The 17,531-nt window shown below is 36.9% G+C and overlaps 1 protein-coding gene across 1 annotated transcript in view; it reads right to left on the minus strand.

Annotated features, from left to right (window-relative positions):
• The window catches only part of naaladl2.L (N-acetylated alpha-linked acidic dipeptidase-like 2 L homeolog), a 338,033-nt gene that overhangs the window by 42,758 nt on the left and 277,744 nt on the right, over positions 1 to 17,531 (minus strand). The window contains exon 12 of the mRNA XM_018263683.2: positions 14,418 to 14,510. Coding sequence (XP_018119172.1) covers positions 14,418 to 14,510 — 93 coding nt within the window. The remainder of the gene's footprint in view (positions 1 to 14,417; positions 14,511 to 17,531) is intronic.

Here is a 17,531-nt window from a genome sequence, read left to right on the forward strand (position 1 = left end):
CCGATGTTGCAATATATGAATTAACAATCCCCATTTTGTTTAAAGGGTAAGGTATTTTTTAGTATCTTAAAGTACATTACCCAATAACATTAGCACAACAATGGAAAAAGGTAACCATTAAATGCTACTGATTGGTTCCTGTGGTTTATTAGACCTAATACAGCTTGAGCAAAACATTGATATTATATTTATAATAAAATTTATATATATTCTATTTATATATAATATATATATATAATATAATATATATGGCCCCATGCTATCGGCGCATCTCGCCCAACGTCGCTAAACCCGCTCCGCTTGAGTGGGGGAAGGCGACCGCTACAAGAGGAGCCCTTCCCTGAGGCGCTGCGGCCAGTGCAAGCCGAACGGGGATTCCGGCCTAGCTTCTTTCCGGAGCCGCGGCCTAAATTTGAGGAGCCACACGGCGGAGCGGTAGGTGCGCCAGGGGAGCTGTGACGCGCCTGGACCTGGAGAGAGCTATAGGGGGTCCCTCAGATACACCTCAAAGGGGTGAGTACCTCTGCCCTAGAGGGACTTTCACATACTTTGCCCACAACAGACTGAGGCACCTCCAGGCCTGCCACAGGCCGAGGGACAGTGAGGTGCGTCATCAAGGCCTCACCCAGCATACAGCAGTAAGGCAACGCTCCACCCTTGCAGCTTGGGGTTTGAAGGGTTGATATTAAACCTGCACCTATAAATATCATATTGCCAAGAACACCTCTGGTACACTGGGCTGGTACTAAACAGCAGCTTAATTAGGGTGCAGCACGTACTCTAACCCAGGCTGGGTGGTCCTGTTGGCCTCACACGGCTCTCACACATTGGCTGGCACCGAGGTTTGGGTCTGACTACACCCCTCCATGGCTTTCTAAAACCTACCTTATGCTAGAGATCATCTTGCTAAGTGGAAAATAAACATACTACTATGGGTAAATACGGCAAAACAAAAGAGGGCACCAAAGACACTCCAAAACAGCATAAAATGACCGAATCCCAAAAATTCTTAAAGAAGTTTCTGGCCCCAGCAGAGCAGGAAAGGGCACGGGTGGAAACAGAGAGGTTGGACCAGGCTGAAGGAGATGATCAGGCCTCTGACGATGACTCTACAATTTCGGAAAGCAATGCATATGCCCTCTTAAAAACTTTACCCACAAAAAGAGACTTAAAAGATTTGGCGACCCAGATTAAAACAGCGCTGCGAGAAGAGGTTGCAGATCTTAAAACGGAAATCGCATCCCTTCATACCAGAACTGAAGCAATAGAAGGCCGAACGGAGCAAATTGAGCAATCAGTTGACTCACTACTCAATGTATCGTTAATACAAAATAAAGCCATACAATCCTTGACTCGTAGGGTCGAGGACCTTGATAACAGAGGGAGACGGTGCAATCTACGCATAAGAGGTCTTCCTGAAACTGTGGAAGCAGCCTCCCTCAAACAGACGGTAACCTCATTGTTTAATTTGGTGCTCAATATGCCGGACACCAACGAGATACACATTGAAAGAGTTCATAGAGCTCTCCGACCGAAGGGACTCCCATCTGACAAACCGAGGGATGTAATCTGCTGCTTGTTACATTTTACAGTGAAAGATGATATACTCTCTAAAGCCAGGCAACAGAAGCTGATTAAAATGGATGACGCCGAGGTCTCCATTATGCAAGACCTTTCCTGGTACACTTTGCAACAAAGGAGACTCCTCAAACCTCTGACAAACTTCCTGAAGGAAAAAAAGATTTTATTCAGATGGGGATATCCGTTCAACATACAGGCCACTATTGCAGGGAAGCTACACACACTATCTACGCCGGAAGATCTGCGCCCCTTTCTTCAAGTTTGCAACGCAGCGAAACTTGATCTTTCAGAATGGATTAAATTTGTGCAACTGCCGACACCAACACCGATGCCGCACCAAGTACCGTGGACAGAGGTTGAATCGCCTAAAGCAAAGAGAAGCAGGTCGAAGCAAGCGACAGGCAAACCTCCCGGAAGTCCCACTCCGTCTAATCCTGGATGACTCCATATTACAACTGGAGGACCATCCAGTAATTTTGCCATTTTTCTTTAATATGCTCCACTTAAATTGATCCTACTTATTTTTGTTATGCATGAGATCTAGCATTTTCTGCTATCGAAGCACCTACGAATCACATGTTGCTCAACATCCCCCCCCAGTATTGGGCCAGACGAAATGTCTGTTGATTGATTGGCGTTTACAGGAGAGATGCCCATTTGAAATGTTTATGTTTCTTTTTTCAGCTTTTTCTATGTTCGTGCATTTGCTAGAAATATGTTGTTTTGACTATCGCACAGTGTACAACTGTAATACATGTTTCGGTTTTGTTCCTATAACTTTTTTCTACGACTTCTACCCTCTTCCCTAAATGTGAACGGCCTAAATGTACCGGAAAAAAGGAAACAGATGATAAATCTGATGAGGAAAGATAAGGGGGACGTACTTTTACTTCAGGAAACACATTTTAAGAAAGAAGCCCCGCAGATGCATAAACTAGGCCACTACTCTCAGTGGTTTTTTAGCAATAACCCCATACAAAAAACGAAGGGAGTGGCTATAGCTATTAAAAACTCCATAGATTTTAAGGTCGCGGATAGCCTTGTAGATCCCAATGGGAGGTATGTTCTAATAAAAGGCCTATTACACCATACACCTTGTACGATCGGTAGTGTCTATCTTCCTAACCAGGGTCAGGCGCAATACTTGACCAAACTAAGTACAAAGATTTCTATTTTTTCGGAAGGGATACTGATCTTGGGAGGAGATCTCAATATGACACTGAATCCCAAACTAGACACGTCCAAAGGGCAATCCCTGCTAACTCCTAAAAACATTTCTCAATCTGCCAAATCACTTCAAAGACTTAGGGTCATAGACTCCTGGAGATATCTCAATCCTAGTGCTAAACAATTTACCCACTTCTCATTCCCTCAACAGAGTTATTCTCGTCTAGATTATGTTTTTATCTCTCAACACTACTTGCATTGGCTTGTGAAATCGGACATGGATAGCATAACTTGGTCGGACCACGCGGCAGTACATATTGTACTTAACGTGCCTACCAAACCTAAGCCGGCTTGGAACTGGAGACTTAATGATAATCTATTAGATAATACTGAATGCAGGGACGAAATCGTGGAAGCTATTAAGGAATATATCCCCAGAGTAAGAGACGATGCCACCTCACAGCAAACTAAATGGCAGGCGTTGAAATGTTTGGTCAGAGGTATTTTGATTAAGCATGGCGCGCGCCTTAAAAGACAAAGACAGAACACGCTTGATGGTATACTTCATCAAATACAGCAGTTAGAAGCCCAACACATTGAAAACCCATCTCTAGATAACCTTAAAACTCTGACGGCGAAAAGAACAGAATTGAGGCAGTTATTAAATGTCTATAGCAAACATGCAATGATTAAACTTAAACAAAAATATTATGAGTTTGGCAACAAATCAGGGAGGCTGTTAGCTAATGCTCTAAAACATAGACAAAATCTATCTTACATACATAAAATCAATGATCAGAAAGGTAACTTACAGATCCTACCGACAAAAATAGCCGAAACTTTTAGACAATACTATCAAGATTTATACAACATCCCTCAAACTATGACTCAAGAAACGCTAGAGGCTAAAATCAAAACTTATATAGCAAAATATCCCTTGCCTGGCGTTGAAGAAACCCTCCTAAAGGAACTGAGTACCCCGTTCCAACAATATGAAGTACTAAATGCTATCAGAAATTTAAAACTACACAAGTCTCCAGGGCCAGATGGTTATACCGGGAAGTTTTATAAGGTTTTCGCCGCTCAACTGGCCCCCCTTTTCCTCAATTTTATAAACGAGATTGATGAGAACCACCCCTTAAATAAAGAAGCCTTGCTAGCTTATATTACAGTCATCCCTAAGATAGGTAAAGATATTACTCGCTGTGGCAATTATAGACCTATATCCTTACTGAATCTTGATTTAAAACTATATACTAAAATTATAGCGCAGAGACTTAACCCACTTCTCCCTAGGTGGATACATGACGATCAAGTAGGTTTTGTCAAGGGTAGAGAGGGCAAAGAGAACACCATGAAAATCCTTAATTTGATTAATTGGGCGAAGGTTCATCGAACGCCTTCTCTGCTTCTTTCCACTGATGCGGAGAAGGCGTTCGATAGAGTTAACTGGACATTTCTCAAATTAGTTTTAGAAGGCACTGGCATTGAGAAACCCTTCAGGGATAAAATTATGGCCGTGTACACATCACCGGCAGCCAAAATAAAGCTAAATGGCATTCTTTCGGATATGTTTGATATAAGGAATGGCACTCGCCAGGGCTGCCCATTATCCCCGTTGCTCTACGTCCTCTGCATGGAACATTTATTGTTAGCATTGCGAACTAATCCAGATATCTCAGGTATGCTCATAGACACACAGGTATATAAACTTGCCGCATTTGCAGATGATCTGCTTTTAGTTATAACGAATCCACTTATCTCGATGCCCAATGCTATAAAGGAGCTTGCGTTATATGGTGCGCTCTCAAATTACAAGATTAACATGACCAAATCTGAAGCCCTCCCCATATATATGCAGCAATCTGCGATTCACCAATTGAGAGCTAACTTTAAATTCCAATGGCAAATGGACAAAATCAAATACCTGGGTGTCTATATACCAAATGACTTAGATAAAGTGTATGCCTACAACTACAAACCTATGGTTGATACTATATCCACCTTGTTAACAGAATGGGATAAGACCCATTTTACTTGGACGGGTAGAATATCTATTGTTAAAATGACGATTTACCAAAAATGTTATACCTGTTTCAAACCTTGCCTATTCTGATACCTAAAGGGTTCTTTTCGACTCTGACTACTATTATTTGCAACTTTGTATGGGCCAATAAACGTCCTCGGATTAGTAGGTCTATCTTGTATCAACCTAAAGGAAGAGGTGGTCTAAGCCTCCCAGATTTTTACTCGTACTACCAGGCTTGTCTGTTAGCGAAACTGGTTGAACATTCTAACCCTCGCTCTACAAAACAATGGAAGTGTCTGGAAGATAAAGGAGCCAAATTCCCCGTCAATAATATTCTCTGGAATAAAGGGAAACATGTGGCCTTAAACCTGAAAGGTAATCCTCAAACTTTAGCCTTAGAAACGTTCTGGTCTTCTTTTAACCAAAAGCATAGGCTCATCCCCTATCCTTCTCCATTAGCTGCTATGAGTCAAAATCTGGATTTTATGCCAGGAATTCTGGACAAGGGAATGGCATCAGCTTTTGGAGTTCAACACTTACAGTTAAAACATGTCCTCAAACCAGAAGCTTCTGAATCTGTAATCAAGGAATCTGAAAGTACATGGGATGATAGGGACCATTGGAGGTATTGTCAAATCCAACATTTTCTGCAATTGAACCGAATGCTCCAACGAGCCAAACGTTTATTGACGGAGTTCGAAACCCTTTGTGATAGGAAAACTGTCCCACACCATTTAATATCAATGCTTTATAGATTGATAATACAAAAGAAATATCCTACGTTGCCGCATTTTACTAGAACCTGGGAACAGGAGCTACAGTTGATTATATCAGAGAGTGAATGGGAAAAAATTTTCAGGCTGCTAGCAAAGTGCTCCATAAACAACAGGTTTCAAGAAAATTCGTATAAGATATTGTCGCAATGGTATAGAACGCCTGTCAAATTATTTCAAATGCACTTGATCCCAGACAATACATGTTGGAGGTGTCATGAGGAAGTGGGAACGATATCTCATCTCTGGTTTTTTTGTGATAAGTTAAAGGTATTCTGGAATAATGTACAAATGGCATGTCGGGAGATCCTAGGTTACCAGATAGATCTTACACCCCAATTACTATTGTTGTCCCATACTGACACCCCAGAACATTCCTTCAAATCTAGTTTGCTTAGTCAATTACTGCTAGCGGCAAAAATATTAATACCGAGACACTGGAGAGAGGTCGCTTCCCCGACCTTTGAGGAATGGATCAATAACGTTAAGGATATTTACCTTATGGAGGAATTGACCTCATACCTAGCAGTGAAAAAAGATAACTTTATAATGACCTGGCAGCCCTGGATCTCTTACCTACATGTACATAAGAGTCTGTGATGTATTACTAATCTGCAAGATTTTTGCCTCCAAGCTCCCCTTCTCCCTCTTTTTTTCCCCACTTTCTTCCCATCCTTTTCTTATCATCCTTACTATTTCGATATCTAATTCAACTTTCATGTGTTTATTTTGAGAAAAGTGATCTTGAAATTTCAATAGCTTACAAACCTAAGTAACAGTCTGACATGTCACTTTAATGCATATCTGTTGTGAACCTGTTTATTCTTTATGAATAAAGTTTTCCTGAAATACAAAAAAAAAATAATATAATATATATATGTACAATAAAGAGAATTATTTTTAGATAGAGAAAAAAATGTCTCATACTTCATAGCAAATGGAAATAATATACATTTAACTGCTGAAATGTTGAACAGCAAAATGGATTAGAGAAGTAATGATGAATATTACTACCAGTAATATTACCAAATTATCCATTATTTAGTAAACAGCCAGTGGGGAGGGATATAGGGATATGATTATTAAAGGAGTTACCATGATGTCTCTTGTGACCCACTACTACACATTGTTAACATATTATAGGGTTCAATGTACATCTTCCAAAATCCTCTTTACAGAGGGTCAACAAACAACAAAATTTTTATTTCATCTACCTTAATCATTGTTTAATTGTATGTTTAAAATCTGCATTTAACACATTAAATCTGCATTAAACAGAGTTAACTTCACTGTAGTGCATTGATTCTGTGCCACATATTAAAAGAAACAACATATCAATCACCATAGATACATCTGACAGTGGTTTTATTGACAAAATAAACAGACTTGCAAGGTGATAACTTCACTGACATGAATAAAAAGCAGCAACCAATTCTTCTAGTTATCATGTGAATTATATATGTGTTAGTAGAAGCTGCTACATTAAAAATGTCATTTATACTAATAATTTAATTTATATCCAATGTATACTCTAAAATCCAGTTATATAAAAAGAGACTGTAGGAAGAGTAAGTTATTCTGGTGAGTGGCTATTAAATGTACAGTATAATTAAGATCAGTTAAAAGTTCCAAGACCATAGCATTGAATGACTCCCTTTTTCTTTCTGCCGAAGGGAGAGATGTCTTTAAGGGAGTTTTTACCTTTAAATTAGCTTTTAGGGGCAGATTTATCAAGGGTCGAATTTCGAAGTAAAAAATAATTAAAAATTCGACCATCGAATTAAAATACTTCGAATTCGAATATCAAATTCAAACTGTTTTCATCGAATTTGTGTATTCTGCGGTCGAAGTAAAATCGTTCTAACGAATCGAAAGATTTTAACATGCAATCGAACGATTTTACCTCGACTTCAAAAAACTTCGAAAAATGCTGTAGAAGGTCCCATAGGCTAACATGTATTGAAATCAAAGTTTTTTTTAAAGAGACATTACTTTGATTATCGAATGGTCGAATATTCAAAGTCTTTTACTTCTATTCGAAGTCGTAGTATCCTATTTGATGGTCGAAGTATCCAAAAAATTACTTTGAATTCACTTCAACCCTTGATAAATCTGCCCCTTAGTATGTAGAGAGTGATATTCTGCGAAAATTTGCAATTGGTTTTAAATGTTCTTATTTTTTGTGGTTTTTAGGTTATTTAGCTTTTTATTCAGCAATCTGGTTGCTAAGGCCCAAATTACCCTAGCAACCATGCATAGATTTGTATAACAGACTGGAATATGAATAGGAGAGGGCCTGAATAGAAAGATTAGTAAAAAAACATAGCAATAACAATTAATGTGTGGCCCTACAGAGAATTTTTTACAGAGATGTTTTTAGATGGGGTCAGGGACCTCCATTTGAAAGCAGAAAGAGTTGGAAGAAAAATGCAAATAATTCCAAAAACTATAAAAAAGAAAAAATGAAGGTCAATTGAAAAAGTTGCTTATAATTCTATAACACACTAAAAGATAACTTAAAGGCGAGCCATCCCTTTAAAATCTGACATCATGAAATGTTTATTATTATTAGTAGTGGGGAGAATTTTTTTTTTCGCCAGCCATGGATTTGTGGCAAAATTCCACACAACAGCAAAAATTTGTTGTGGAAAAATTTGACAAAAAAAGTCACCATAAGAGAAAACGTTCATTGACTTTAATGCATTTGGACAAAAATTGTTGTGCATAAAAAAAGTTTGTCGCCCTTTCAGTGCGTTTTGTGAATTTTTTCGCCATTAAATTTTTTTTGAAGAAGCGTAACGGGACAGATTCACTCATAACTAATTATTAGGCAATATAATCAATAATTTAAGCATGATTAGTGATGGGCGAATAAATGTGCTGGTTACGAATTTGCGGCGAATAGCCACATTTCGGCACCAGCGGATAAATTCGTGCATCTTTCGCGAAAAAAATGACCAGTGAAAATTTGCCTGCGTCGAAAAAATTTGGATCCAAAAAGTCGATTGCGTCAAAATCACCACATATCAGCACTATTCGGATGCCCACTGACTTTAACGCCAGCGTCAAAATTTACGCAATCGACTTTCTGGCATAGGGCAATAAACAAATTATCAATATTTTAGCATTATAGCAAAAAAAAAAAAATGTGTTTTTGTAATTACATTTTATATGGAAAATGCTTTTATAACAACAAATCTGTTCTTGACAACAGTTAAGATTATAATATTATTCATTATTTCACATCTAACATAGAAATAAACATTGTTTTAGTTATGATGAATATTTAGTATTCTCTTTCTTTTCTTTCTTTAACTAAAAGAAAAATGATAAAATGATAATGTTATTGGTCTCTAAAAATATCTTAATTTTCTCTCAAAAAGGCATCAAAATAGTCAAGACTATAATTGAAAATGTAATTTATGTTCTATAAGTGGTATTACAAAGCTCTCTCTAAGGATGATATTAATATATTGTGATGTCCAGATTAAAATAAAAAAGGCTCAATTAAATGTATCAGGATTTGTTTTTTTATGTTTTATTTTCCAAAGAACTTCAATCAGAAGTCATTAACAAAATTGCTTACATTTTGTATAAAACCCACTTGTATGACCCAGTTCCAGATATAAGAGAATGAAACAGGTTTGCCCTGAAGTTTAACGCAATGTATTCGTGCAGATGAACTAAACAGTTCTCAGAGTTTTCAATTTTATATTTCATTTTCCTTATACCCTATTATGGTATTTATTGTGTACTACGTTGTCCTTTATATTTGTCTCTTTTGTGTGAGTACCAGTATTTTAGTAAAACTCGGATAAGGTAAATCAAATATGCCTAATATTCCATTGCCTTTTATTTTTCAAAGCCTTACTGTCATTTTCTAATACAGAGAGAAGGTTTATCTTACAAAAAAAAAGTAAAAAAAGAAAACTTGTTTTTTCGAAAAATTTTTTTACAATGAAGGTTTAAATAATGATTAATTTCAAATTTGCTGTCATAAATTTATCACACTTGATCACAATGGGTAGTATCATAAATGCTGTTTATGATGTAATGTAATATATGTAAATTCATACAAAACGATATGTGAGATAATCCACCACGCTACCTGGTACATTAGTCTGTAATTCTCAGTATGATTGCCTATAGAAAATTCAGCAATCAACACCTGTTTTACTAGTGAGTGAAAAAAAACACATTAATCCCCAAATGCCAAGACTAAATAGAAAGAAGATGGTCCAGTTCTTAAATACTAGTGATATTAAGAAACAATGTCTATAAACAGAATGCCATTAGCTCTCCCTATAGAGGGAACAGATTGCTCATCTTCACAAAGTCATGATATTATGACCACAGCTGTCTAGAAAGTAGGAAATTCAGCAAATAAAAAACACATTTCTTATAACAGAAGTCTGCTAACAATAAATTTGGAAGAAATTACTTGGTGTTAACTTTGCTTTAATCTTTAATCTACAAAAATGCAAAACAACAAAACAAAATAACAATTTCCTTAAGATATTTTAAGGCAAATATTTAATTAAAAATGGTTTTATATTCATTTGCCAAATTATTTTACATTTATTGATGCACAGTTAAGGGATTTTTTTTATCAAAGGTTGAGTTGCGTTTTTCCCAAAAAGTTATTTGAAGGTAAAAACTCAAATTTAAAAAACTCAAATTTTACAGGATAAAAAAACTTAAAGTTTTGAGATTTAGTATGCCTAGAAGCTGCAAAAAGCTTGAATCCGACAATACTCCAGCTAAAACCTGTGAGGGTCATGTAGAAGTCAATGGCAGAACCATTTGAAGATGTTTTTAGCCTTCATGATTTTCTGGTTTTTTTTGGTGGTTTGTGGTTGAAAACTTGATCAATTTGAGCTATAAAAGTTTTTTTCTTCTGATAACTCAATCAATTTGATCCCCCCCCCGATAGCATTAATTCATTACATTCATAAATAAGCAAACATTGGAATTCAAGGTAGAAAAAAACTCACAAACTCAACCTTTGATAACCCCCCTAAATGTCTGTAAAAATTATTCATTTCAGAGCTCCTTTCTAAATGCAAAATTGTGCTGCAATTTGCTATGCTTGCTTAGCATTCCAGTGTAAATTGTGAATAAGCATTTATATTTGCATTTTTTACATCAGCCAATAGCATTCTGTTTTTACAGCGTTATACAGTATACTAAATATTTCTTAATTACTTGCATTGCTTAAATTGCATATAAATTGTATTGAGCTCTGTTGTATTTACAAATGATCTTGTTTAGAATCAACATCAGGGTAGAAAATTAGCTTCAGAAAGCAGTGCTACAAAATTATGTAAACCAGTCTAAAGTGTATCTTCAGCATTCAGTCTAAAATGTAATTAGTCTGGCATCAGATGCTAATAAGGTGGCGAGTTAATTCCGCTCCTTATCAACATATGATGCCTGATTGATTCCAATTTAATGATAAATGCAAGCAACACTTTATATTACAGATGAATGAGCAGTTCATCTGGATTGATTGGTTATGGTTCCGTGGTAGAAATAAATAGATATCAAGGCAAGCTGCATATAAGTGAGGTTGGAATCAATATGGTGCAAATAGTTTTGCTTCATTTCTTTTAAAAATGCCATTGTAAGCACCAGTTTCACCAAATTTTCTGTCTTCAAATTTGGATGTAGTTTATTTAAAAAAGTGGCCCTTTAGGTCAGTAGCATAAGAGGTATTGTGTTGCCACAATCCTCAGAGGAAAAACTGTGGTGATCAAAACACCTGAAACTCAGACAGCTGCTTTTCTATTGTACTAAATGGTAATTATGCTCATTATGATAATTCTGGCATAAAGTCAAGTATATCAGCATAATATTTATAGTGCACGTCTGTTAGAAGAATGCAGCAACCAAATGTTTATTGATCCTTTACATAGGAACATATTCAGCATATCCCTTTTTTATGTTTGACCTCCAAAAATTAGTTGGTTAACTTTTTGACAATTAACTTCATGGGGGTTATTTATTAAAGTCTGAATGCCCAAAACTCTAAAAATTCAAAAATATGAATTTTTAGTGAAAAATTTTCTAGATTTATTATACCCCGAGGATGCAAACAGTCTGAATCCAAAGACCTGCAGAGGTCGTATATAAGTTAATGGGAGAGGTCCCTATCCTATTTGGAAGTTTCTGTGGTGTGCTCTTGAATTAGCATAAAAATCCGACTATTTCGGGCTTTTCTGGAAAAAGCCAGAAAAAATTGAGCGATTTGCGAAAAACCTAATGATGATTCGGGTTTTTGCTGGATTTTATCGAGTTTTCCCCGATTTAATTAAATCATGTTTTTTAATAATAAATAAGGTCAAATCGTAGATTCTAGTTTGGTCTGACTTTTTTTTAAAATCAGAAAAATTCCGATTTTAAATAAACAACCCCCTATATGTATTACTAAAAACAATAGTAAAATAAACAACAATGGCCAGTTGAAGAAATGTCGAGGATCAGGGTGAATTTATTTTTTCGTTCATAGGACAGCATATGGGTTTTTGTGTCTTCCTCTGATTACATTTTTTTTGTAAAGCCTGGACTTACATTTGTATTAATATCTACACATTAACATTAAGAGCAATGTGATTATAATTTATAATAGCTTCAGATACTTTACCTCTAACTTGTAGGTCCACTTTCACACCCATAAATCCCAGTGACATGACAAGCCACAGCTCATACATACATTACTGCTGCAGTACATGACAAATCAGCCTATTGAGATTCTAGAACATGTAGCTCCTTCCAACAGAGCTCAGACTTGTGATTTGCCTCATTGGGATTGTATTTGGAAAAGAATGGTTAGATTTCCTTTATTTTTTTTTTTGTATAAATGAATCATTAGTCCTGATTTTTTACTATGCTTTTGTTTACTTTTCTCTTTCAACTTATTAGTCAATGAATCCTACTAACATCTAAAACTGATGAAATAGAAATTGCACTAAGGTACATCATAGGGAGTAGTTCAATGCAATGCTGACATTAGTACTCTGCATTCTGCATATGGTTAAAGGCAGTGTGATCCCATTCAGTAAAAAAACAGGAGCCAACAGCTAGCAGTTTGAGGTTTTTTCAACTTTATGGTTCTCCCTGCAAGCATCATGGATATAAAGGTGGCCATAGACATACAGACCCTGAATTAGATCAGTTTGGTTGTCGCACAGGCCAAACAGATGGATATCATATGGAGAGCCATATTTGGCATGGACAACTTTCTGTTGTTTTATTAACTTAAGCTGTGGTTTCTCTTCATCATACACTGGCAGATATAGTGCATCTGCAGGTTAAATTTTAATATTGCAAAGCAGACACCTATCCATAGCACATGGACATTGGTCAACTAACTGCAGCAACTAGTAATGGGCGAATTTGGGTTATTTCTCTTTGCCGAAAAATTTGCGAATTTTCAGCAAAATTCACGAAACAGCAAAAAATTAATTCGCCCGCAGCGAATCGTGGGAATTCGCCAGAAATTCACACCTGGCGAATAAATTCGCCCATCTCTAGCAGCAATTCATGCAGCAAAGTGAGCAATAGTTTACAAATAATAAACTGTCTCCAGGTGTTTTGCTTTTGGTTCTATGAGTCTCTTGGAAATAATTTACACACCACACCTGGTAGGTTTGACAGGCTTTATAATGGATAGCGCGTATAAGATATATATCACCATTTCAGCAAATGAAGCAAGCAACTCTTGCTTCATTCAGTCAGTAGAGAAGCCTTCAATGGTGCACAAGGCCCTGGGCAGTATGCACATTTACGGTATTTCACAGGCAAGATCTCAGCCAAACAAATGGAGACCCCATTTTTATACGCCCAAATAAACTATGAGCTCATACATTAAACCACTTAGTCAATAGCAGATCTTGCTTCCCATACGCTCATCGGGAGCTGACCAGGCTTCCAACAAGCACATCTGAAGCAAAGATCTTATCTTATTAATAAAGGTAGTTCTCATGAGAACTTCTAGAATTCATAAACATTTTAGGAACTAATAGGAGTCATAAATATATTTGATCATTAAGTAATTGAGTTCCATAATTCATTTCCTACAAAGCTGTATTATACAAGATATAGGGTTCGAGAGTTCTTTCCTACAAAGTTGCCTTATACAAGATATTTCTATCAAATTATTACCCTGAGTCACTATTGTATATAAAAAAAAAAGCTCAACAAAAACCTCATTACACCAGGTAAAGGAATGTTTACTTTTTTATATGAGATTGTAAGAACTTGAATATCACTCTGGATGTACATGTAACTAGATTAGTTTGCTTTAAGAGAAAGGACAGCAGATATTTACTCTGTAGCTACTGTACATTGTTATGATTGTGATTATACTGTATATATAAATATATATAAATATAGCACACCCGTTCAAGGACAAATTCTGAATATTTATGATATAGTATAATATATATATATATATATATATATATATATATATATATATATATATATATATACATATGATTGTAGTTTAAAAAATACCATGATTTGCCAGCTTTGAGAAAAGAGAGAAGACAAGGACTATATTGACTCCCCTAAGATGAAGAATAAAGGATGACTGTATTAGGATAGGTGTAATGTGTAATGTTTTCCTAAGGAGTACACTTTTTATTTTTATACCTCAATCTAAAATGTATTATAAAAAAAAACACTGCTTATATGATGCAATTGTTTCATTGATGCAACAGCATGCAAAGAATATAGATAATACGTTTTAGCACATAATATATATATATATATATATACTGCTTATATAGTACCTTTGCTTATCGTTACTAAATCTCATTTGCAAACCTATAAAGGTAAAACGGGAAAATGTTTTCTCATCTTACCTTAGCAATATATTCATGAAGATAAAATGAAGGATCTTTCTGATTTGTTTCCTCTTCTGCAATAAAGAAGGCTTCTGAAATGAAGTTTGTAGTCTGGAAGACAGGATGAAAAACCATATCAATTCAACAGGCCTTTTTTGCCATTATAAAGTTTAATGCTTGGCACAAAATCATGTGCTACCTGTGCCAAAACATTCATTTCAAAAACTTGAAAAGTAAAGTAGCTTGATTGTCAAATACAGTATATTCCTTCCAGTGACTTCTGTAGGAGATAGTGAGGCTTTAGTTGCTGAATCTTTTCAGATCAAATTTGAGTTGGAAAAACATGAATTAAACATTTCTTGAACCATGTAAAGACTTTTAATACATTTGTTGCTTAGACTCATGGAAGTTCAGTAAACCCGTCATAATACAGGGCTCCCTTTGTTGTTAAATGTTGTGGACCATAAAATTCCCTTGCACAAAGGATGCACAAAAGTTTCCTGTGTCTTGTCGTACAAAATACCACACACACCAAAGCACACTGCTAAACTCTAACATCCAGGCTTGTGAAAATCAATTATACAGTACAAAACAATAATCTGGAACTCAACTCAAGATTCATTTTATTTTTCTTAAAAATAACTAAAACTCCCCAATATGAAAAGCCCTTCCTACTACCCTAGATAGTCCCCACCCTGCTTCCCCCATGCATAATTAATTTCCCCTGATTCCCCCTGAAAGTGTCCTCAATATATTGCTCTTGTATCAGTGCACCATCTTCCAGATCTTCAGTCTTCTTCGGATCCTCCTTCCCTCAGCAATTCACAGCACTTTTGGCACATGTTGCTACAAACGGGAACACTGCTCCAACTGCGCATGTGCCAATACGGTACAGATAAAGACCGAAGATCCGGAAGATGGCACCCATGAGCTTCACTGCTATTACTCTGTACTGATAAATGAGCAATGCATTTGGGACAATTTCAGGGGTAATGAACTATGTGAGGGGGAAACAGGGAGGGGGACTATCTAGTGTAGTAGCTAGGGGCTTTTCTTATTTGGGGGTTTAGTTCCAGAGCCAGACTGGCTTTAAGAACTGGGCCCTCAAAATGCTGTACTTAATTAAAATGAAAAATAAACAAGAGTTTGTAGATTTAAATATCTTTCAATATATGCCTCTGTGTCATAAACACACCTTCTTCTCTGTAGATAGAGCATAAAAATCAGGCTTTACAACCCACATGTCTATATTCCTACAAGAATTTCACCTACAATTTAGAGGTCTGAATGTGTGACGCATGCCACAGTGGGAGATAGTAACCAAAGTGTGAACTTTCTACTACTCTAACTTCTCCAAATTTGCATCAATACATCATGCAAAGTTTTGTGGTGATTTTGGAAAGCCCTGGAGCTATAAGTGCAGGGGCTGCATGGCAAGAGATCACAATGACCAGCAGCCAGATTACACTGGTTTATGTTTAGAGATTGGCATAATCAGATACAGCTGTGATTGGGTGAGAAGCACTGAGTTAAGGCAGGGGAAAGTCAGGCTGGGGGCGGTTAAAGAGAGGGCTGTAATGTCATGGGAAGAAGTAGTTCACTTTCTTATCTTCTGAGCAGGTAGAATCATTCCGCTCTCAGGACTACTGAACATAATGGTGAGAGATGCAGCTCCTGCTGGTATGAGAGTTTGGGACATCCTCTCTGTAGGTAGAGGCAGCCTAATTCTCAATGGTGGATAGAATGTCATAGTGCTGATCTCAAGTCTTCATTGAGGAACAGCAGAGCATAGTAGCGATCTCTTATGGAATTCTGGCTTTAGAATATCACCTTGGGTTAGACTGGCAATGTCCTATTTATTTAATAAAATGTGAATAAGTGCTGTGGCCATTTTACCCCAGTTTTTGCTCCTGTGTTTCATTAAGGTATGTAACCTTGGGGTTCAGTGGGATGAGTAAGGGTAAAGGGTGAATTGAGGAGTCCTCTTGTCATGCATATTTACATTTTGTGCAAGCGTCACATGCTGACATTTTGCTGGAGTAAATTCTCAGCCATCCGTCCCCATCACACAGGGATTGGCCCCATTTCAGAACTTCTGTCCCCGTGGAGAAAGGACCCCATCTAGCAATTTATCAGGGTCCGTGCTGCATAATTCTACAGGCAGGGGGTAATGGAGAGGACTAACAGAGACACAGGTAATTTGAATTTTCCTCCCTTGCAGCCACACATATTGGGTCCCATTTGAGAGGGAGAGGGAGAAAATGTTCTTTGTGCTGGGTTTGGCTGACAAATTAGAAGGAAAAGTGATCATGCAGATTCCCCCCCCCCAACTATCAGTGCAGAGCAATGCCTTGATGGTAAGGATTATGATATTCATTCTAATGTATGTGTCATCTTCTATGAGTTTTGGGGGTATTTATACATGGAACTGCCACTGTGTGATCCTGTTATGCCTTCTGAGGGTATTATACATGGAATTGCCACTGCATTCATTTTTATATATTTACCCAGGGCATATGTTTAAAATGGGGAGTGGATTGTTGGGGCATGTCTCCTAAAGTGGGCGCTGCCGAAAACATTTACCATGTCATGCAATTTTATTCTGAAAATCTGGTCACCTTATAGTTCATTTACTTAGCTAACTTTGATAAATGGCGCATGCAAATTAAATGCCAGGTACCAACACCAGTGCGCATTTGGGGCAAAATTTAATTCTGCTGATGCAAATGCTCCCTGTCTGCCTTACTTTAATTGAACTCTGCCAACACTGCCACATTGCTCCTGGACGTTGCTTCATTAACCCTATTTTTAGACTCCTTTACATGGAAGTGCCAGTAGCTACTTTTGATTAACCCTTCCTATGCCATTTTTTGTTTTTGTGTTTGTTCTGCTGAATAAAAACAACTTCAGTTGTTCACCCCTGACTACTTCACAGTTCCTTGCCAGCTTCCTTTTTAGTCCCAACACCAAACAATAAAACCGGCCATACAAGTTGCAATAAGGATCTTTCCTGCAATCATTGGTCAAAGAAAAGATTGTTCCTTTTCAATACAGCCACTTAGAGCTGAATCATCAGATATACAGGTAGAAACAATAGAATTCTACCAGTGTCTTATGATTCATCAGCAAACA

Source organism: Xenopus laevis, chromosome 5L (genome assembly GCF_017654675.1).
Source record: "Xenopus laevis strain J_2021 chromosome 5L, Xenopus_laevis_v10.1, whole genome shotgun sequence".
Lineage (NCBI taxonomy): Eukaryota > Metazoa > Chordata > Amphibia > Anura > Pipidae > Xenopus > Xenopus laevis.